The sequence below is a fragment of the Panthera tigris genome, chromosome B4 (assembly GCF_018350195.1).
Source record: "Panthera tigris isolate Pti1 chromosome B4, P.tigris_Pti1_mat1.1, whole genome shotgun sequence".
NCBI classification, from domain to species: Eukaryota; Metazoa; Chordata; class Mammalia; order Carnivora; family Felidae; genus Panthera; species Panthera tigris.
This window is the reverse complement of record NC_056666.1, coordinates 87654283-87676540: the sequence shown is the minus strand read 5'-3', so window position 1 is coordinate 87676540 and position 22258 is coordinate 87654283. Positions and strand designations below refer to the sequence as shown.

The 22258-nt window shown below is 42.9% G+C and overlaps 1 protein-coding gene across 1 annotated transcript in view; it reads left to right on the top strand.

The window, feature by feature from the left end:
• PPM1H (protein phosphatase, Mg2+/Mn2+ dependent 1H) overlaps positions 1 to 22258 on the top strand; it is a 260873-nt gene that overhangs the window by 93689 nt on the left and 144926 nt on the right. Inside the window, exon 2 of the mRNA XM_042992666.1 lies at positions 10699 to 10864. Within this exon, the coding sequence (XP_042848600.1) occupies positions 10699 to 10864 (166 nt within the window). The remainder of the gene's footprint in view (positions 1 to 10698; positions 10865 to 22258) is intronic.

Sequence of the window (22258 nt, the reverse complement as noted above, 5' to 3'; positions counted from 1 at the left end):
TTTGACCTACAACAACAATTTTAGAGCATTCAATCTAATAGTTAAATTCAGGAGTCAGCACACATTTTTTGTGTGTATATATATATATATATATACACACATACACACACTTTGCAGGCAGTCTCTGCAGAAACTGAACTGCCATTGTACCTGGAAAGCCATGATATACTTAAATGAATGAGCATAGATGTATTCCAATAAAACTTTATTGACACTGAAATTTGAATTTCATATACTTTTCACGTGTCTTAAAATAGCACTTTGATTTTTCTTTCCCCTCACATACATAAAAATGTAAAGACCATTCTTAGCTTGGGGAACCATACAAAAAAAAAAAAAATGTAAAAGCTATCCTTAGCTTGGGAGCTAGGTTTGGCCCACGAGCCATAGTTTGCTGATGCCCGCTAAGTCAAAGCGGGCTGCCACTGCCTTTGCAATGTCTGGTACCAAGAATTTTGTGTTCACTAACCTAAAACCAATGTCATGATCTCCTCCTCCAGCACTGCCCACCCCCAAGATTTGTTTCACTTTCTCCTCACCGTTCATAATCAGCTTACCTTGTCTGCTCGTTCTGCCAGTGGAAACCTAAGAGTCCTCCTCTTTGCTCCCTTCTCCTCCATGACCTTTGTCCAGTAGGTCCTCCTGGGATTCTATATGGTTTCAGCTCCTCTGAAACCCTCCCTTTTTTCCTTCCAGAGTCAGTGCTTGATTCACGACCCCTTTGTCACCTGGACTAATATAAGAGACTCTGGCTGATCACTTTGCCTTTGTCATTTATCCTCTATAAACTGTCCTCCATTAAACCACTACTGCTGTTTTCCAAAATAGTTTTGATCTTAAGAATCCTTTCTTTAAACAATTTTAGATTCATCCCATGGGTCATAAGCTCTATAGGATAAAGCTTGATAGAATTTCACGGTCTAGTTCTTTATTTTTTTATTTTTTTAAATGTTTATATTTGCGTGAGAGAGAGTGCGCAAGCAGGGGAGGGACAGAGAGAGACTGGGATGGAATCTGAAGCAGGCTCCAGGCTCTGAGCTGTCAGCACAGAGACCAATGTGGGGCTCGAACTCATGAGCCATGAGCTCATAACCTGAGCCGAAGTTGGACGCTTAACTGACTGAACCACCCAGGCACCCCTTTTACGGTCTAGTTCTGATGTAGCACCCTCACCAAGCCTATACTTAGGTCATACCCAGCCCCTCTTTATAAAGTTTGCATCACTCTTTTACAGACTGTTCCTCTGCCTGGAGAGCCTTTCCTTGCCTGCTCTCTGATTTCCTCCTTCATTCCATAAGGCTGAGCTCAGATGTCACCTCATCTGTAATACTTTCCCGACTCTTGTGTTACAGAGGTGTCTCCGCTTCTGTATTCTCAGGTCCCTTTGTGACACACACCTTGAGGATGGCATCAATCTGAACAAATGATAGTTATTTGTAAGGAGGTCTCCCAACTACAGATGACTGCCTGCTCCTTGAGAGTGGAAACCACATCCTAGTCTTCTTGGTTTAACCCTACTTGGTTCCATAGTAAATATTTTTCAAGTAATGATTTCAATCTGTATACTGTTTATCTAACAATTTTCTTGGTTTACTTATCAAATCCCAGAGATCGGGATGCAGGGTTGCAGAATCAAATGCCCATGGGGCCAGGCTGGTGACGTAAATGTCACAGTAGACGGAGTGAGGTCTGGGGTGTCCTGTCTCTGATTGTTGCCAGAAGACACTGGGACAGGAGTAAAACCTGATGTACTGTTTTTCAAGAGAAATAGGAAAATAAGGATTTTCATGTAAATATCCCAACTTTTTAATACTGGCAACTAGTTTACGTTTTCAAAAATATTTTATGGATGGGGCGCCTGGGTGGCTCAGTTGGTTAAGAATCCAGCTTCGACTCAGGTCTTGATCTCACCGTTGTTAGATCAGCCCTGCACCTGACTCTGCACTGATGGTGCAGAGCTTGCTTCTGACTGTCTCCCTTGCTCTCTGCCCCTCCCTGACTTGAACCTTCTCTCTCTCTCTCTCTCTCTCTCTCTCTCTCTCTCAAAAATAAGCAAACATTTAAAAAGTATTTTGTTGGCAAAAATTTAAAAATAATCACCTCCATGGGGGCTGAATGTGGCTCTTGAGACCCCATTTAGCAATGCTTGATTGGTCACGTCCCTTCATTGCCTACCCATAGACAGAGCCTGGGAACCAGAGGTAAGGTTGTCTAATGGAGAAGATGTGCATGTATGTGCTCTTTTCCCACCTGGATTTATCTTCGTTCACCATGCTGCCTCCTCTAGGTGTTGGTAGTCACCTTCCAAAAGGTGAGGAGAGCCTAACACCCCAGAGAATTCCACTTCCTGTCATCCTTTTTACTGCCTGGTAACCCCTGACTGACTTTTAACTGAAGGGGCTGGGATGACCTCCTGTTCTCCCTCCTACCCGGAGGTGGCTGGAACTCTCTGGAAGAAGCTATTATTCTCCATGGATGTTTTGGCTCTTTTTGCTGATGGCTATTATCAAAGGCTTAGCTTCCTGGTGAGAGCCATGGTTTTACAGTATACCAAGAATGAGTGATTATTAACTACCTTGGAGCTAGGAATTAAGTCGTCCTTACATTCCAGCCTACCTGCCTATCTGGGAGGTCAGTAACCACTTGAGTGTCACAGGAAACATTGCCTAGGAGGTTACCTAGAAAAGAGGATTTTAATAATCAATAGTTGTATTTAGTCTTCCATAAATGATTCATTTCCCACCCCTCCCCCTACAGCCTTTTGCTGTCTGCTTCTCAATTATATATGAATCAGCAATATCTCACTACACCTGATGTCCTTTATAAATTACTTCTGCCTTCTTAGCCAGTGTAATTACTGCCTGCTTAGCAGTATTAACACTAGTGTAAACTTTTTAGCCCAGAGTGTTCAGGCCATTATTTCCTTTAAAAGCAAAAGCAATGGAGGGGGGGTTGGTGCCTGGGTGGCTCAGTCAGTTGAGTGACTTTTTGCTCAGGTCGTGATCTCATGGTTCATGAGTTCTAGCCCTGCATCAGGGCTCTCTGCTCTCAGCATGGAGCCCGCTTCAGATTTCAAATAAAGATTTACCTCCCCTGCTTGGGCGATCTCTCTCTCTCAAAAATAAAAATAAACATTAAAGCAAAACAAACCGAAAAACCCCACAAAGCAATAGAGGCACCTGGGTAGCTCAGTCGACTCTTAATTTCGGCTCAGATCATGATCCCAGAGTTGTGGGATAAGCCCTGCATCAGGCTCTGCCCTGAGTGTGGAGCCTGCTTGAGATATTCTCTCTCTCTCTCTTTTAACCCCTCTCCTTCTCTCTCCCTCCCTTCCTCTGCCCTTAACCTCTGCTTGTGTGTGCTCTGTCTAAACAAAACAAAACAACCATGATGTAATATAATAATAACCAAAACAACCAAGTAAAATCCTGTATTCGGTCTTTTTCTGTGGGTGTGCCGCCTGAGCTCTTGAATCCAGGAGCCTGGGGGCCCAGAAACGGCATCCGTGGGCAGGTGTGGATGGGAGCCTAGAAGTGGTGCAGGCATGACCATGCGAGTGCTCTCCTGTGCACAGAACACTGTCACGTGTGACTTCAATGTTGCAATAATGTTGAGAAGAGGGCTCAGAGGAGCAGACGGCCTCGCTCAAGGTCCCTGTTGTGGAAAGTGTCATGTGATGCCACCTGAAGCCTCTGGATGCCTGGAGGTGGCCATGTGTCCTTGAGGCAGGCCGAGGGACACTAAAAGAAAGGGGAGGGAGGAGGAGAGTCTCCTCAAACTTACAGGACTGGATAAAGCCCCTGGGCCCAACAGAAGAAGCAGCTGGCTTTGTATTTGATCTAATATTAATAAGTAATATACACTGAGTGCTCGCTGTGTGCCAGAAACTGTGAAGCACTTGCCATGCGGGGCATTTACTTCTCACGCTGTGCTGTGATCGGAGAGGGCTCTTCTCGGCATTTTGGAGAGCAAAAGTAACTTGCCCGAGAACACGCAGCCAGGGCTAGTAATCAGCAGAGGCCAGGTGTTGCTAGGTCTTTCTGACCATTGTCCCTGTCGCACTTTCTCACGTGTGTACGGTCAGGGAGGAGGTGGGTAATGAATGAGGTGACACCGTCAAGTGCTGGCAAGGGACGTGATACGTGGAATCCTTCAAAGAAAATGTCACTTGTGACTATTCTCTTGATTGTCAATCCTTTTGGAAGTGGTTTCATTGCTTTCTCTGAGCCTGTGTTCTTTGTGACAAAGGCTCACTACTTGAGTATACTTGAGAGTACTTATTTGTCTGAATTTAGTAATAGGTTCTCTATGTCCTATAGTCACATAAGTGTCCTTGTAGTCAAGATATTGAGCAGATGATAAGGCATATAACTTGATAATTAAACGGCTGCGATTAAAACCTGCTGAAATTCAGTTGTTTTTAAAAAAGTGTGACTGAAGTATGTTTTTTTAACAAATTTTTAAATGCTTATTTTTGAGAGAGTGCAAGTGGGGGAGGGGCAGAGCGAAGGGCACCGAAGATCCAAAGCAGGCTCTGCACTGACAGGCTGACAGCAGCAAACTCGATGTGGGGCTCAAACTGGAGAACTGAGAGATTGTGACCTGAGCTGAAGTTGGACACTTGACCGCCTGAGCCATCCAGGTGCCCCATGACCAGAGTACTTCAGAAGCAGAAAGAAGGACAACAGGTTTCTTTTTCTTTTCTTTTTAAAAAATTTTTTAAAATGTTTGTTTATTTTTGAGAGAGGGAGAGAGACAGAGTGTGAGTGGGGGAGGGGCAGAGAGAGAGGGAGACAGAATCCAAAGCAGGTCCAGGCTCTGAGCTGTTAGCATAGACCCTGATGCGGGCGGGGCTCAGACCCACAAACCACAAGATCATGACCTGAGCCAAAGTCGATGCTTAATCAACCGACCCACCCTGGCGCCCTAAAAAACAGGTTTCTTAAATGTGTGACAGTGGCACAGAAAATCATTTGCTTTTTTAAAACAGGTTCTATTTCTGTGGTCTCTTGGTTATATCATGTCTGGTACTCAGGTCACGGCTTTAAGCTGTATCTGATACACACATAGAATTTTTGACTTCCAAGTCCTTAAAATTCCACGTTTAACTGTTTTATACAAGGGGAAGAAATCTCGGTGTTTGGGTTCAATTGAAGGTGGACAAAGTCCTAAGATGAATTTTGTCACAGGTCTCTCCCAAGGCGAATGCATCTTCTACGAGATGAAAGAACTGGGTGTAAACTCTTGATTTTTGAAGAGACAGTAGCCACTCTTCCCGTAGATCCTCCCAAGAATCCTCCCACCTGAACTGTAATCCTAACTTCAAATTTTTCCAGTTCTTTATGGATGACCAGAAATCCCCCCCCCCCCCCAACACACGTAACTTAACAACTCTCATTTAATCCGTGACGTACTGCTCAGGACCTGAGGTTTGTAGAAGTTAAGTGAGTTGACTGGACACTGGCTGTGCCCTCCCTTTACAAAGAACAACAGTGGTGGCTCACTCACAGAGCTGACAAGAGGCTCAAATGAGTTAATTATCACATGTAAAATGCTAACATCAGTCCCTGGCACATAGCTCATTTTCAACAAATGTAGGATACGATTATTACGCCATATTTCAGAAGTAGCAGACTTGATTTCCGTTTCATTCACTCACTGAGCAAACATTGCTTGAGCACCTGCCGTGTGCTGTGTTCGCAGGCAGAGTGCCCATGTTCTTAATGGCTATTCTTTATTGCCTCCAGTTCAATTCCAAGGAAGATGTTTTCCCTCTTTGTAGGAAACTGGAAAATGACATCACTAAAGATAGGACATTTCATGGTCCACCAGCATTTTGTTTTGAAGTCTTCAGAATAAGCATCATGTTTAGATGAAGAATGCACATCTTACAGTCATTCCTCTTCATCTCAGGATAGTGCCGACTTCCTGCTGGAGCATAAGACAAGAAGTGAGTGTAGCTACTAATCTGGCTGCTTAGATTAAATAAAATTATTGAATCTGTTAACATCGCGAAGCTCCTCAGCTTGAGAATAAGAGTTTTTCCCAATTTACTTTTAGAGGAATTGAAGGTTTCACTTACATTTAGTAAACAATATTTAAGTTTAGAGAGGCCAAGCTTTTTAAAGCCAAGGTAAGTTAAGAAGAATTGGGTCTTTGCACTAAAGCTGTGTGGAGTAGGGAGTTTGAAATAGTATAAAATATGGGACAAGAGTTGTGGTTTTTTAAAATTTTTGTTGATGTTTGTTTATTTTTGAGAGCGAGAGAGCGTGCGAGCAGGGAAGGGGCAGAGAGAGAGAGAGAGAGAGACAAAGAATCCGAAACAGGCTGCATGCTCTGAGCTGTCAACACAAAGCCCGACTCGGGGCTCAAACCCACAAACCACGAGATCATGACCTGAGCCGAAGTCGGACCCTCAACCGACTGAGCCACCCAGGCACCCCAAGAGTTGTGTTTTTTAAAAAAGGCAGTGGCTTTAAATCTTTAACATCTGCATAACAATCAGATATTTGACCCAAGAAGTTTCCAGGGTTGGGGTTGCTGTCTTCCCACCAGGTTGACATTTCTAACTTTTTGGTATCTCATTACTGTCTTTCATAAGCTGTACTCAACGTGAAATGGCAAAGTAAGGCCACCAGTGATTGTTCTGTCACAGTAGTCTGGCTTTGATGAGTCATTGCAGTACAGCCCTCTGAACCAAGTGCCGATAAGAATAGACACACAATAGGAAAATAAAACAACCGAGAGCTGAAGCAGAAATTGCCGGGAGCTCACAAGTGTGTTCGCAGCTCTGCTGTATTTAGCTGTGTGACCTTGTGCATGTCAGGCTCTTCCAGGGCCCCAGCCTTCTCATGCATAAAATAAAGTTTCTAGGGTTTCTTGCTGAAGTTAGGTCAAAGACTTTGGAGTTTAATATCCACTAAGAGAGGTAGGAGATAAAGCCCTTTCAAGATGACCCGGGAGTCAGGATTTGTGTAATTATAGTAGCTTAGTTGACTGTTAGAAAACAGCAGTGGCAGATGAGTCAGCCTGGCAACGTAGCTATTGGAGACCAGTGATGCTTTTTTTGTTACAAAAAGACTTGACTACAGCATAAGTTGAGGTGCCAACGGTCAAGGTGATGCCAAGTTCCGGAAATAGCAGCTAGGATATCGTACAGAGGACAGGATGGAAGAGATGTTTGTCGCGAATTGATTTTCCCAGCCAGACCTCCACTTCGGCTTTCCCTGGAGAAGACGCTCAAGGGAGAGACACAGGGAGTGTAACATCCCCATCCGGCAAATAGTCCACCCCACACATATTGCTTGGGAAGTCACTACCAGTGACTGAGAAGAGGCAGGTGTGGTATTTCAGACCTGCTTCTTCTGCCTCACTTGGTTCTCCAAGTGTAGATCTGAGAGACTGACTCTAGTGAAAGTTTTTTTTTTTTTTTTAAGTTGATTTATTTATTTTGAGAGACCGAGAATCCCAAGCAGGCCCTGTACCGTCAGCGTGGAGCCTGATGCAGGGCTTGAACTCAAAACCCATGAGATCGTGACCTGAGCCGAAACCAAGAGTCAGATGCTCAACTGACTAAGCCACCCGGGTGCCCCTAGACAAAGCATGTTTTGTACTAGGCTCGCCAGCTGCAAACCTCTGGACTAAATGTGGACCCCTCTCAAGACGGGCAGATCTAACCCATCCATCCTTCATCCTCCCTCTGGGCCCTTTCTCCAATAGTTAGAGAAGAGGGAGCCTATTCCTGTTTCTGTCTGGCCTGGTACTGAGCTCACCCCATCTGCTTATTCTGTTCCTCCCCACACACTTCAGCTCTGCCCACCACAGGCTGGTGCAAGTCCCCATGTGTCATAGAGGTTGGGTTGAAGGGGGCGGGGTCACAGGAGACCTCATGGTGCATTCCAGCTGTAGCACCTCCTTGCTGTGAAACCTGGAGTAAGTTACTTAGCTCATGTGGTAAGTGTGACAAATTAATAGCCTTCATGCAGGTAGCCACTTTGTACCTTAAACCATATGAAACTACATTTTAACTTAAACCGTATGAAAATTTGTCCTCTTTGAAGGAAAGAGAGTGAAGCTGTGGCAGAAAACTAGGCCTTGATCTTTCCCGACCCCATCCCTCCATCAGCAAGTGTGTGTCATAAACACAAGAGGCAGATTTGACGTCACAGATCCCCACCTCCTTACACAGGCCCCTAGGACAGTGTCTGTAAGCAGCAATCTGCTTTTTAAAAACCTTACACAGAAGGGTAGTATGTAAAATGAGTGAAAGTAGGCTTTTGTTTATAAAAAGCATGCTTAAGTTAAAATTTATAATAAACCCTATAAGAATTATAGAACAGTTTTGATTCATACAGGAATTTGCAATAGGGGAGATAAAAGATGGCTGCTATGGTCTTTGTTCTATAACATGTATATATAAGTAATTGCAAACGATGCATCATTAAAAACAATTCTCCTTCCAATCAAGTGATGTCAATTAAAAAGAAAAGGCTTTTAATGCCGAATATACAGACCATGAACATTTCTGTCTTCATGTGTAACAGATGGGAATGAACTTCTAAATTATTGCGTTTTTTTTTCAAAATGATGTATTTTTAAAAAAAATTTTTATTAAAAAAATTTTTTAACGTTTATTTTTGAGAGGCAGAGAATGAGTGGGGGAGGGGCAGAGAGAGAGAGAGAGAGAGAGAGAGAGAGTCCAGAACAGGCTCCAGGCTCCAGGCTCCGAGCTGTTAGCATAGGGCCTGATGCAGGGCTTGAACTCATGAACCATGAGATCATGACCTGAGCTGAAGCTGGATGCTTAATTTCAGCCACCTAGGTGCTCCAAAGAATAAATATAAAGTAAACGTTAAAATAACTGAAGCATGTCTCAAGGTTTGGCAGAAGGATGCTTGAAACACACTCCCTTATTTCTTGGGGCACTCAGGCCCCACATGTGCGCTCTGTTTCCTGTTTGGTTGTGGTGTGTGTGCATTATGGAGACCCATGCAGTTTTCAGTACCAAGAGCCATTTGGTATTAAAAAAAAAAAAAAAAAAAGTTACATTTGAATCAGGTCGGCAGCCTGGTTGACAGTATTTCATCAGTGTCAGTTGCTTGTTTTGATATTACACTGTAAGTTGTGAAATAATATTGTTAGGGGAAGGATGCATGAAACTCTTCTGCACTGTTTTTGGAGTTTACTCTGAGTCTATAGTTATTTCAGGATTTAAAAGTAAAAGAAAAAGTACTTGAAAAGGATTATCTATACTTAGGAGGGAGTTGATAGAGTAGTGTATGGATCACACTGACAGAGTGGATCTCCAACCGTCTCACCTTAAAAAAAAAAAAAGCCATCTTTTTTTTTCTTGCCACTGAATTCTGTATCCTCTCTGCACACCCACTCTATCACCTACTGTGACACAGTGGAAGTTTTGAAAAGAAAACCCAGCCAATGGCAAATTAAAGAGAGCTCTCTTCAGGGAGATCTATTTTAGCTGCTAATTAATTACTTAACAAGAAAATGATGCTGAAACCCAAGAGTTCAGTCTGCAGTCACCTGATACAGAAAAGGTATATGAACAATATTATTTATTGTCAAATTGGCTAACATACAGTGTGTAAAGTGTGCTGCTGGTTTTGGGGGTAGATTCCCCTGGTTCATCGCAGTGCTCCTCCCAACAAGTGCCCTTCTCAATGCCTATTGCCTATTTTCCCCTCCTCTCGCGCCCCCCATCCACCCTCAGTTTGTTCTCTGTATTGAAGAGTCTTTTGTGGTTTGCCTCCCTCCCTCTGTTTGTAACTATTTTTTCCCCTTCCCCTTCCCCATGACTCCTGTTAAGTTTCTCAAGTTCCACATGTGAGTGAAAACATAGGATATCTGTTCTTCTCTAATTTCACTCAGCCTGACACCTTCCAGTTCCATCCATGTTGCTGCAAATGGCATGATTTCATTCTTTCTCATTGGCACGTAGTATTCCATTGTGTATATAAATGTGGCATGTTCTTCTAATGCGTTCCTATGCTTAAAACATTTAGTAATTAGGCCGAAGCATTATCAAGATGCTATAATATCATATGGTCACATGTCCAAATCAGACTGCCTGAGGCCCAATGCAGTGGCACCTTGTGATGAGCATTATTCCACAGGAGAAAAAAATGAAGGACTAAAGATACTCTTAAAAGAATAAACCTCTGATCCATTCAGTTTTCTGTGTGTAAAGTAAAAGTGGGCATAGCGGTAAAGGAATGTGGTTCTCCGTTCCCTTGGATTTTACGCGTGCTGTAAATTCCTGCACTGCCTTGTTCTCTGTAAGATTGATGATGGGTTTTGCTCTTTATCACTTGGAGAAATGCAACAGAACTCCAGGAGCCTGCCTATCTATCTTCTTTGTAATGGCCAAAAGAGTGATTATCTCCTGTGTTTTGACTAAAATGGATTGGGAGGAGGGGGAGTTTGCTTACATCTGTCAGACACCTGGGAAGGTGAGCTGGGCTCAAAACAATGCTTTAGTAAATGTTTTAGTGTGTGCTAGTGTCATTCCATTTGTAGAAAAATTAGTTTACTCGGGCACAGAACATACCAGGACCATAGGGTCCTGTGTACTGGGTAGAACTTTAGTTTTGTGTCCGTTGTGGAGACCGCCCAGGCTGACCCTTGAGACTGAGCTCTGAGCTTTCCAGAAATCACTGACCACTCCTCTGGCTCTTTCCCCAGGGTTATCAATGCCGGGAAGAGCACATACAATGAAGACCAAGCCAGCTGTGAGGTACTCACTGTGAAGAAGAAAGCAGGGGCCATTACCTCAACCCCGAACAGGAACTCCACTAAGAGACGGTCCTCCCTTCCCAATGGGGAAGGGCTGCAACTGAAGGAGAACTCGGTAAGACCCTCCTTCACCCCCAGTTCTCAGGTGAGAAGAACCTGTGCATTCTGGCCCCACTGTGAGGCGCTTGAGCTGAATTCCGGTCTATAGTGGGAGAGAGAAAGGCAGTGTCCCCAGAGTTAGTGGGCTGGTGGGTCTGTATTCCAGGTATCACACAGTCAAAGCTAAAGGTGACACATGTGTGAAGAGCTGGTGTTTATTAGGTTCTTAACGCTTAGAGTAAATAAAACACCCACATCATCTCTAGGCTTTGGTGCAAGAAATAGTGTATATAATGTTTGGTGGTTGTAAAGGAGCCACTTCAAGGTTTTTGTGAAGGAGGTGGGATGGAGGGATGCAAGTAACCCTAGCCATTGGCTTACAGCCCTGCCATGGCTTTGCTCCCTTCTTCCCCTTGCCTGTCTGTTAGCGTTGTCCAGTGGGAGCCCCTCCCTGATGCTCTTCCAGATTAGTACTTGTTTTAATTGGCCTAAAGCCCTTGCATCCCATGGGGCAGCCCTGTAGACTGAATGCCCTATTGACAAACCACAAAGTGTCTCTCCTTTCTTCAGTTTCTAGAGAATAAAGCAGATACTCTCAGAAAATTCTTTCTTTCTTTTCTTTTTGTTAAGTAGGCTCCGTGCAGCGCTTGATTGAACTCACAACCCTGAAATCAAGACCTGCACTGAGACCAAAAGTTGGATGCTTAACCAACTGAGCCACCCAGGCAGCCCCTCAGAAAGTTCTGAAGAAACCCTCAGAAAAGTATAGGGAGTAATCCGTACTCTGTCCACCAGCACATTATTTAGCTTACAGAAAAGAAACATTGAATGAGATGATCCAAATGTGACTTTTTCTTCTAATACTGAAGGATATTTTTGTATATACATTTTTATAGGATTTTAAAGGTTCTAGGAATCTCTTCTCAGGGTCAGCAACAGCATTCTGTTGCATTTACACTTATGGACTAAGACTACTGATTTATTTTGTTCATACTAGTTCAACTTAGAGTTGAAACACAGCGACCCATGGAGTCTCATCGGCAATTCTTGTGTTCAAAGCTGAAGGAAGCACTGATGGGGCTTTTCCCAAAGAGCCAAAGTCCAGGACTCAGATGGGCAGTAAAGAATAATAATGGTTAAGGGCACAGGCTCTGGAGCGGTATGGTTCAGAGTGGTCCATCCCAGTCTGTCACTTATTAAACCATTTAATTTTAGGATATTTATTCTTTGAGCCTTAGTTTTCTATAAAAAGGAGTAATAATAGTACCACCAAGTATGGTAGGAAAGAGACTGATTAGAAGTATGAAATCAATTGTCCATGGAAATGTTGAGCCAGAGTCTTAATTAATAAATCCTTGATATATGTGAGCAGTTATCCTGTAGTCAGTCCCACTTCTGTGATTCTCTGTGGATAATGTCCACTGAATTTGTACCTTTACCCATTTGTAAATTGGCGATCACACAATTTTCCTTCATATCTATGTGATAGGATTGTTTTGAAGATGAGTTATTACGGAAAAGTGCTCAGAGAATGTGAGATATTAATGATAGTAAGACATGGGTGCCAGTGACTTAATGTTGCTCTCTCTCCCCCAATAGTCTCCCCTGCCACTGAGATGTGAAGTGATTCTGTAAAAATTAGTCCGCATGGAGGGGTGCCTGGGTGGTTCAGTGGGTTAAATGTTCCACTTCGACTCAGGTCATGATCTTGTGGTTCGTGAGCTCAAGCACTATACATCGGGCTCTGTGTTGACAGCACAGAGCCTGGAACCTGCTTCGGATTCTGTTGTCTCCCTCTCTCTCTGCCCCTGCACCACATGTACTCTGTCTCTCTCTTTCATAAATGAATAAACATTAAAAAAATTAAAAAAAAATGAGTCAGCGTTGACATTTGGCCCAAGACCAGTTGATGATGTCATTTTCCCTTGGTGCTAAGTTCCTCCCAGAAATGGAGCCAGGAGTAGCTTTTTAACTTCCTTTCCTTGAGAACAGTGAAACCAGTGCATAAGCACTTTAGGATGGAGCCACGAACCTCCCCTGAGACAGTCCTGAATCTCTGGGGTCCACGTTCTAGGAGGCAGCACAGAGGTGCCAAGCAGAGTGGACACATCCCGTCCCTTCTATTTCCGCTTCAGCTACAGCAGCTTTACTTCCAGCTGCCATACATATTAGGCTTTAATATTTATTAGAGTTTCAGGCAAGAGATGTGCTGCCTTTTTTTTAAATGTGGGAAAATATACATAACATAAAATTCACCATTTTACCATTTTTTTTTAGCTGTCCAGTTTAGTGGCATTAAATACATTCTTACCATTACTACCATCCATCTCCAGAGCTTTTTCTGAAATTGAAACTCTCTACCCATTGAGCCCTAACCCCCATTCCTCCCCACTCCCCGCCCCTGGCAACTACCATTCTACTTTTTGTTTGTATAAATTTGACTACTCTAGGTATCTCATGTAAGTGGAATCATACAGTATTTGTCACTTTGTGTCTGATTTATTTCACTTATAATGTCTTCAAGGTTCATCCATGTTGTAGAATGTGTCAGAATTTTATTCTTTTTTTTTTAAGTTTATTTATTTATTTTGGGAGAGAGAGAGAGAGCCCATAAGTGGGGAAAGTGCAGAGAGAGAGAATCCCAAGCAGGCTCCATACTGTCAGGTGGAGCCTGACGTGGGGCTTGAACTCAGGAGCCATGAGATCATGACCTGAGCCGAAATCAAGAGTGGAATGCTTAACTGACTGAGCCACCCAGGTGCCCCTCCTATTCAGTCTTAATAGAGAATAAAATTCTGAGGGGTGCCTGGATGGCTCAGTCAGTTAACCGTTCCACTCTTGGTTTCGGCTCAGGCCATGATCTCATAGTTCGGGAGACCGATCCTCGTGTCTGGCTCAGCACTGACAGTGTGAAGCCTACTTTGGATTCCCTCTGCCTTTCTCTCTCTTTCTCAAAATAAATAAACTTTAAGAAAAAAAAAAGACTGAATAGTATTCCACTGTTTGTATAACAGTAAACCATTTTGTTTATTAATTTGACCATCAGTGGACACTTTTATCTTTTGACTATTATGAATAATATTGCTATAAACATGGGTCAGCAGATAACTGTCAGTCCCTGATTTCAGTTCTTTTGCCTGTCTGCGCAGAGTGGAACTGCTGGATGATAAGGTAATTCTATTTAATTTTTTGAGGAACGGCCATACTGCTTCCCACAGCACTACACCATTTTACATTCCCACTAGTAATGCACAAGAGTTCCAGTTTCTCCATATCCTTACCAATGTTTGTTGATGTCTGGTGTTTTTGGTTTTTTTGTTTTGTTTTGTTTTGTTTTTAAGTAGCCATTCTAATGGATGTGACATGGTATCTCATTGTGGCTTTTTTGCCCTATGATTATTGACGTTGAACATCTTATGTGCTTGTTGGACAGATAGGTCTTATTAAAAGAAACATCAAGTGTTCTTTGTTCAATATTTATTTGTTCTATATTTGAGTCCTTTGCTCATTTTTAAATTAGGCTGTCAGTCATGTTGTGGATTGCACTGCTTTTTAAAAGCTTGAAAACCGTGACATGCTGGGCCAGGTAAACCAATAAGCACTTGCTGCATACCGGGAACTAGATGCTGAGGATTTCTCAAGGAATAAAATTGACTAGAATCCTTACCTTCGTGGAACTTACATCCATTGAAGGAGACAAACAGTACAATGTATCCCATGGCAGATAACAAATGCTATGGAGAAAAGCAAAGCAGAGGTGCAGGAATACAGGAGGGGTGAGGTGCATGGGTGGTTAAAGAAGGTGCCACTGAGGTGACGTTTGGGCACAGACTGAAAAGTGCAGTTACTTGGAGGAAGAGCTTTCTGACATTGTAGACACCTGCAAGGCCCCTGAGGCAGGAATAGGCCTGGTGTTCTCCAGAATCACCAAGGAGGCTCACGTGGCTAGAGTGGAGAGAACGAAGTCTGGGTTGCAGGAAATGTCAGAAAGGCGATGAGAATGGGGGGAGGGGAGCCTCCAGTAGGACTTTGAAGGCCATTATCAGAACTTGAGTTTCTACTCTGAACGAACTATTTGCTAGCAGGGCACACCAGCCATACTGCTTAAAAGAAGCCATTTAGAAGACATCCCTTAACTCAAATATGGTGGCACGTAGAAAAGATATTGATAGCGTAGGGTGCAGGACGAATCCCCTGCAGGAGACCAGGTGGATCAGCCCCTCATTGCCTGTGAGTCTGTTCCTTTACCTACCGAACATGTCTTGAGCACTGAGTCTGCCTTGGGGATTGGGAGGTGAACCCAGTGAGGTTCCAGTCCTCCCGGAGCTGAGCTGAGGAGGGAGAAAGAGTCACTAACCGGCAGCAACACAATGCAGTGAGTTTTAAGAGAAAGATTTTAAAAATCCAGGTTATATGGAAGCCTAACTCAGGTGGGTTACCAGTGGTTTCGGGAACAACAGAGGAGAAGGAATGGGTCAGTTGAGGGATGCTTCCTGGAGAAAGTGACATTCGAGCTGTCGTTTAAGAAAGTGAATACGAATTGACCAAGCAAATATGAGAAAGGGGAGATTTCGACAGGGAACATGCATATGCAAAGACAGGTTGGCACGAGAGCACATGATGCATGTCTTCTAGTATCCTGAGGCACCTGTGATCGTTCGGAGGGTGATAAGACAGAAACAACAAGCAGGGTTCATACACAAGAGCCATTTAATGCCCTAATCTGGAATTTGAACCAAATGACATTAGACAAGGGTATGATGGAATCAAGACCATGAGGGCAGTGGGAAGGCTGACTTGGGAAGGCTCAGGAGCAAACCTGGGACTGAGGAGACTGGCTCATGCAGAAACGTGAGGGAGAAATGATGAAAGCTTGAAATAAGGCTGTGATTGGAGCAAGGGGCAGGCTCAGAAGAGATAAGGTGAGACATGCAGTAGATAGGACCAGATGACCTAGTGCATGGGGCAGGGAGGAGGGGAGATGCCAGGTTTCAGCCACTGGGTGCTGGTCCTTGAAGATGAAGCGCTGGGTCGGGCACAGGTTGGAAGGTGAGGGGGGTGGGCAGAAATGGTGAGTTCTGGGTATCTAAACTTCCAGGTAGAAGTGTTTTGTAGGGAGTTAGAAATAAAGGTTTGGAGCTCAGGAGCATATCCTAGGGAGGCTTAGATATTAGGAATTTCCAGCCCAAAGAAGTTTCAAGAAGTCGGGAGCCCCAGTGAGGTTCAGTAGCTCTGCCATGGGCACAGAGAGATAAGATAGGGCCAAGAATGATAAGGATGAAAAAAATGGGCAAATACCATTGGAAGCAAGAAGTGGGACAACCGGATAAATGATGGCATCATTATTTCAGGTGCAGACAGAGAGTTGACAGGCATTGAGGGTGACAAAAGGAAGACACATGGGCTTTCTGTAGCACGTGATACGTGTGACTAATTTCTCCTTCCTTCCTTGAATTCTCACCTCCAGTCAATTTTGTAAAGCCAAAATGACCATTTCCAGAAGACTACTTTCGTGTCTAATATCACCTTCATCTTACTCGGAGGTTGAAGAAAATCTAAAATGTGCTACTAAAGTTTACAGATGATGACATTTCTTATACCGAGTGCCATCTGGGCAGCTGGGTAGCAATAAGATGATTTTTTTTTTCCTTCCTACAGATAGTCACTGATGGGAATAAAAAATTTTTTATTTTTTTATTTTTGAGTGACAGTGTGCAAGTAATCCAGGGAGGGGGAGAGGGAGAGAGAGAATCTGAAGCAGGCTCCACACTCAGTGCGGAGCCCTGTATGCGCCTCCGTCTCACGACCGTGAGATCATAACCTGAGCCGAAATCAAGAGTCGGATGCTTCACCACCTGGGCCACCCAGGTGCTCCTAATTGGTATAAAAGTTTTAAGGCAACTTTAATCCACCCCTCATGCCAGTTCACAGAAAATTATTGTATCCTATTGGTACAGGCGATCTTTTTAGCCAAAGAACTCAAATTAATCCTCCTGTTTTAAAACACGCTTAAAGAAAATTTGGTGGAGAAAATCATGTCCACTATGTTTTGCCTCTCCTGGCTTCCATGACGCATTGACCGAAGGAGTGTTGTCTCCTCCAGTGCTTGCTGAGTTGTTGACGGCAGCGCCTTACAGAAAACCACAAATGAATTTCAGGTTCCATCCACAAATCCAGGAATATGTTGGGAGCTAAAGAAGCAATGTTTGAAAGAAGCCACAAAACTTAAAAGAGATACAAATGAAAGAGTTGCAAAGCGTTCTGCTCTGCGGTAGTTAGTTTAGCCTGAAGAAGTGGAAGGGATGTGGTTGAATCATTGTGTTCTGTGCAAAATAGTAATCCATTTTTTTTAAATGGAGAGTTTAGCGATATAGTGAAGAAACCATTTCTTTTTTAAGGAATACGGAAGAGAAATTTTTTTTTTAACGTTTATTTATTTTTGAGACAGAGACAGAGCATGAACGGGGGAGGGTCAGAGAGAGGGAGGCACAGAATCTGAAACAGCTCCAGGCTCTGAGCTGTCAGCACAGATCCTGATGCGGGGCTCGAACTCACGGACCGCAAGATCATGAGTCGTTCGCTCAACCAACTGAGCCACCCAGGCACCCCTGAGAAATTTTGAGGTCTCTGGTGAAGTGGGTATGATCTAGAGAAGGCTATTTTCTGCGATGTGTTCAGGGTGGAAGTTTCCTGTGCCAGGATCACATTGAGTGGTTTACATGTTAGGAGCCGTGATCCCACAGACAGGCAGGCAGGAAATAGGTAACTGTGTGGCAGTGTGCAAGCCTCCTGGCATTCCTGTGCCTCTGATTATTTGGGGTCATAGGGTGGGTGGCAAGGATAGAAGAGAATCTAAAATGCCAGCATTTCCAAAGGACGATCTCAAAAGATAGTCTCTTGGGAAGGATGCTGTAAGCTTTTTGAGGGCAACACGTTGTTCAGCAGCCTCCTGCCTGCCTCCCACTGCAGGCATTTTAATTCACCAGATCAAGGTTTCTAGGAACTAATCACCATTACTAGGCTTCCTTTGCTTTGAGAGGTGTTAGGCAGTCTTTATTTACCATACTGTGTCCCTTGCAAGTGAAAGCGTAACTTTTCCAAACGCTTTTGCTTTTCAGTTCCCAGGTACATGGTCGTCCTAGGAATGAGGTAAAAAGAAGAGAATGCTAGGTGACTTCTCTGGGGAGGGAGAAAAAGTTCACTCTTGGGGGCATCTTAGAGCCTTCGTATCAACAAGCTCCTGTTCTTCTCCAAGTTCTGTGGGTGGTATATAGGGCATTGTGGCAACAACCAGGACATTTCCCCCCTACATCTGACTGCGTGTTTGGAACAGATCGTTTCTGGCTGAAGACTAGACTGTGGATACATGCATTCCAAGTCTATTTCCTTAGGAGCACCCTTCTGGTGTTTAATTTAGTCAAAACAAGTCAGAGAATGTGGTTTCAGTATCTGTTAGTTCAGGGTCCAATTACAAGAACAGAAGATGGCTGTGTCCACACCGTGGCCAAGCTCATCAGCAGGGGAGAGAAACCTGATTGTCTCTCTCAATGGAGGATAGGACGTTACTGTGGGAATTCAAGGCAAGTAGAATCAGATTGGGATGGGGAGAGGTAAAAGGGAAATGAGAAGGGGCTATTTCAACTCTCTGCACGGAAGATACGCCATTCTTTTCATTTGTTTTCTGTAAGAAGGACTCTGTCATGCCACAGAGCCTTAAATGAAGGTAGCTTGTGGTTCTACGGTGGCAGCCTTTCTGGAATATTTGGCCATCATTTGGCAGTCTGCTTTCTGTAGTGATGTCAGCTATAAAAAACAAGAGGAGGAACCCTGTATTTTTCTCCTTGTATTTATTATGCTAAACTTTCCCTCCTTAGTTAAGGTCTTTGTTTTGTGCACGTCAAGAAAACATAACCTTTCTCTTTACCTCCTTAGATTTTCTGAAGCAGGAGTACAGTGGTTTCTCTCAAAACTCTTATCTCTTGCTTCCAGGGACAAGAATTCTTGACAGTGATTAAGAAGGGTAACTTTACAACGAGGCTGATGTCAGTTAGAGTGACTTTACAGTTCTCTCCTCGGGGGGTTGGTTTTTCTCAAGACCAGGTCTGTCCAAGATGTCCATAGTGGCCAGGAGTGCAACTCCAGCTTGGTTCTCCAACAGATTTTTCCCACCGTGGCACATCTTAAGGCTAAAGGAAAATAAATGGAAATGTTTCCTTGTTTCACTTGTAATTTGATTTCCTCACAACTTTAGATGGGAAGAACATTGGCAAGAGCGGTAACCTCTTGAGAATCCTTCTTCCTTCCTTCCTTTCTGTTTTTTTTTTTTTTTAATACAATACTCAGCATTCGTGTGCCAGATGCGATCTGATCTCAGTCCTTTGCCCAATATTGATTCATTGAACCTGATAACGTGTACATATGTATTATCATTCTCTTTATTTTACTGATGAAGAAATTGAGGCACGGTGATGTAAAGTGTAAAGGTTGGAGTCAACCCAGGCAATCTGGCCTCTTGAGACAGGCTGCCTCTTTATCCATTAGCTGTTGCGACACGTGTCAGGGAAACCTCCTTGGAAAAGGCTGAAATAAAGGAGGAATAACTCCTAATGATGGGTACAGTTTAGTACTAAATATCTTCTCATTTCTATTATGATTTCTCTTTTGATTTAGAAGTTATTTAGTGCTCTTTCCCATCAGCCCAGAAACTGGATAACAGCTCTCACTCTGGTGAAAGACAGAATGGAAATGAAATGGTGTATCATCTTAATGTCCTTAGAATCCACTTTTTCTTGCTAACTTCTAGAAAAACCAGTGTTGGCATGAAACCATGGCAAGAAGAAAAAGCCTTCTGAATAACAATGTGTGTCTAAGTTTAAATCCTTTTGCTCCACTTACTAGATGTTATTACCTCATGCAAGTGAGTTGACCTCTCAATGCCTCTGTTCCATATGGGGGATATTAGCTCCTACCTCATAGGGTTGTTTGAACTAAATGAGTTAAAAATATGAGAAGTGTTATTGTGCCTCACATGTCGTAAGTGCTCAGTTAATATTATCTGTTCTAATAGTGGAGTTTGTAGCACATTTCAATATTATTTCCCATTACTTATGTTTTTACTGTAACCTAATTTAGGGAGAGGTTTTTGATGTATTAAATAAAAATTTGAGAACATTCCTGAGCTAGTTTTTGAGTCTAGAATAAAATAAACACAACTTAGCCAAAACTGTCACAAACTTCATATGTCTTAGCTGTCAGAAATTACTGCTTGTTTAGTAGTGTTTTTAAAATGGGACAGAATGAAAACAAATAAAATGGAACAGAAACATAGCAAGTGTTGGTGAGGATGTGAAGCAAAAAGAACCCCCGTGCACTGTTGGTGGGAATGTACACTGGGGAAGCCACTGTGGAAAACAGTATAGAGGTTCCTCAAAAAATTAAAAATAGAATTCCCATATGATCCAGTAACTCCGGTACTGGGTATTTACCCAAAGAAAACGAAATCATGAATTTGAAAAAGTTGAAAAAGTACAGGCTTCCCTATGTTTATTGCCGTGTTATTTACAATGGCCAAGATACGAAAGCAGCCCAAGTCTCCCTCGACAGATGAATGGATCAAGAAGCTGTGGTATATACATATACAAGCAAATACTACTCAGCCATAAAAAAGAATGAGACCTTGACATTTGCAACAGCATGGACGGACCTAGAGGGTATTATGTTAAGTGAAATAAGTCAGTCAGAGCAAGACAGATAACCATATGATTTCACTCATGTGGAATTTAAGAAAACAAATGAACAAGCAACAAAGAAACAAACAAAAGACTCAAGTACAAAGAATCAACTGGTGGTTCCACCAGAGGGGAGGTGGGTAGGGAGAATGGGTGAAATAAAGAGGGTTAAGAGTACACTTATCTTGATGAGCACTGAGTAATGTGTACAATTGTTGAATCGTTGTATTATACATCTGAAACAAATATAATGTGTTTGTGTATGTGAATTATACTTGAATAAAGAATTGTTAATTAAAAATTTTTTTAAATAAAAATGTTATAAAGGGACTAAATTGCCATTCAGAAACAAAAACCAAACTTACAAATGTATCCTGCATCTTACTGTCTCATAAAATGAGGAATTGAAACAAAGAAATCAGCATTTCATGTAGTCAGATCCTGAGGAGGAAGCAGTGCTCATTTAAGTATATGAAATTAAGCATTCTTTCCTTCTGGGGCACACAACATCTTAGTAATTTACTCAAAAAGAGGTATGGTAAAACATAAAGTATGCTGCAAGGGCATGATGGCAAGCACACAGCACCAGAGGCTGGGCCCTGGCAATGACGTTCATGAAGTTCCTCCAATCTCCTGCATGTGCTTGGTCATTAGCTTTTCTCCCTTGGCTGTGTTACCCTGAGCATCAGTACTGGGGATTTCAATCAAGCACTGTGGATGAAATGCCTGAAACACATCCTTTAGACTCTGAATTATCATCTTCGTTGTGATACCTTGAAAACTGGCCAGAAACTATGGATATCAACCATATAGTAGCTTAGAGTGGGGAATGAGAAGAGTATGGCAACTCTCTGATGGCCCAACCGGAAAGAGTGGTCCTCCTTCGGCTGGAAGAAAGGAGGGAGGAAGAAAGCACATCCTGTGCTCGTATTAAGCCTTGTGTAAAATCAACCATGGGATTTAACCCGAAGTGGGATTTCCACCTTTCTGGTACTCACTTCCTATTGTGCACATGGCCCCTCCTTAGATTTTCTGAATTCCAGAACTGTTTGGTGTAGGGAAGGGAATACGTGTATCGAATGAGCTGAGTTGCTTTTATCTTCAGGGAAGACAGGTAAGAGGAGACACCACTTATTTCCCTTGAAAACTATCTAGAGTAGCAGTCTCCAAACCATCAGTTAAAGACCATTTTTTGAGGAGCACCTGGCTGGCTCAGTCTGTTAAGTGTCCCACTTCAGCTCAGGTCATGATCTCCCAGGTTGTGAGTTGGAGCCCTACCTCAGGATCTGCGCTGACAGCTCAGAGCCTGCTTGGGATTCTGTCTCCTCTGCCCCTCCCGTTTGTGCACGCGCTCTCTCTCTTACTCTCAAAAATAAAAAAAAAACATTTTAAAAACTTATTTTAAAGAATATGACAATTTCTTGACTATGTACCCCCAACAAATTTAATGATATGTATTTAATGATATGTAACTATGCTACTAGATATCCATACATATATTTAGTAATTATAAAAATATATTAAATATTTTTAAAATAATGTAAAGGCAGTAAAGATGAAAAGACAACATTTTAAAATAACAACAGCTACCAATCATGGGGTTCCTATTATATGCCAGGCATTGTTCTCTTTTCCCCACAGTAACTCATTTATTGTCTTGCCAAGAGCAAAGACTTCATGTT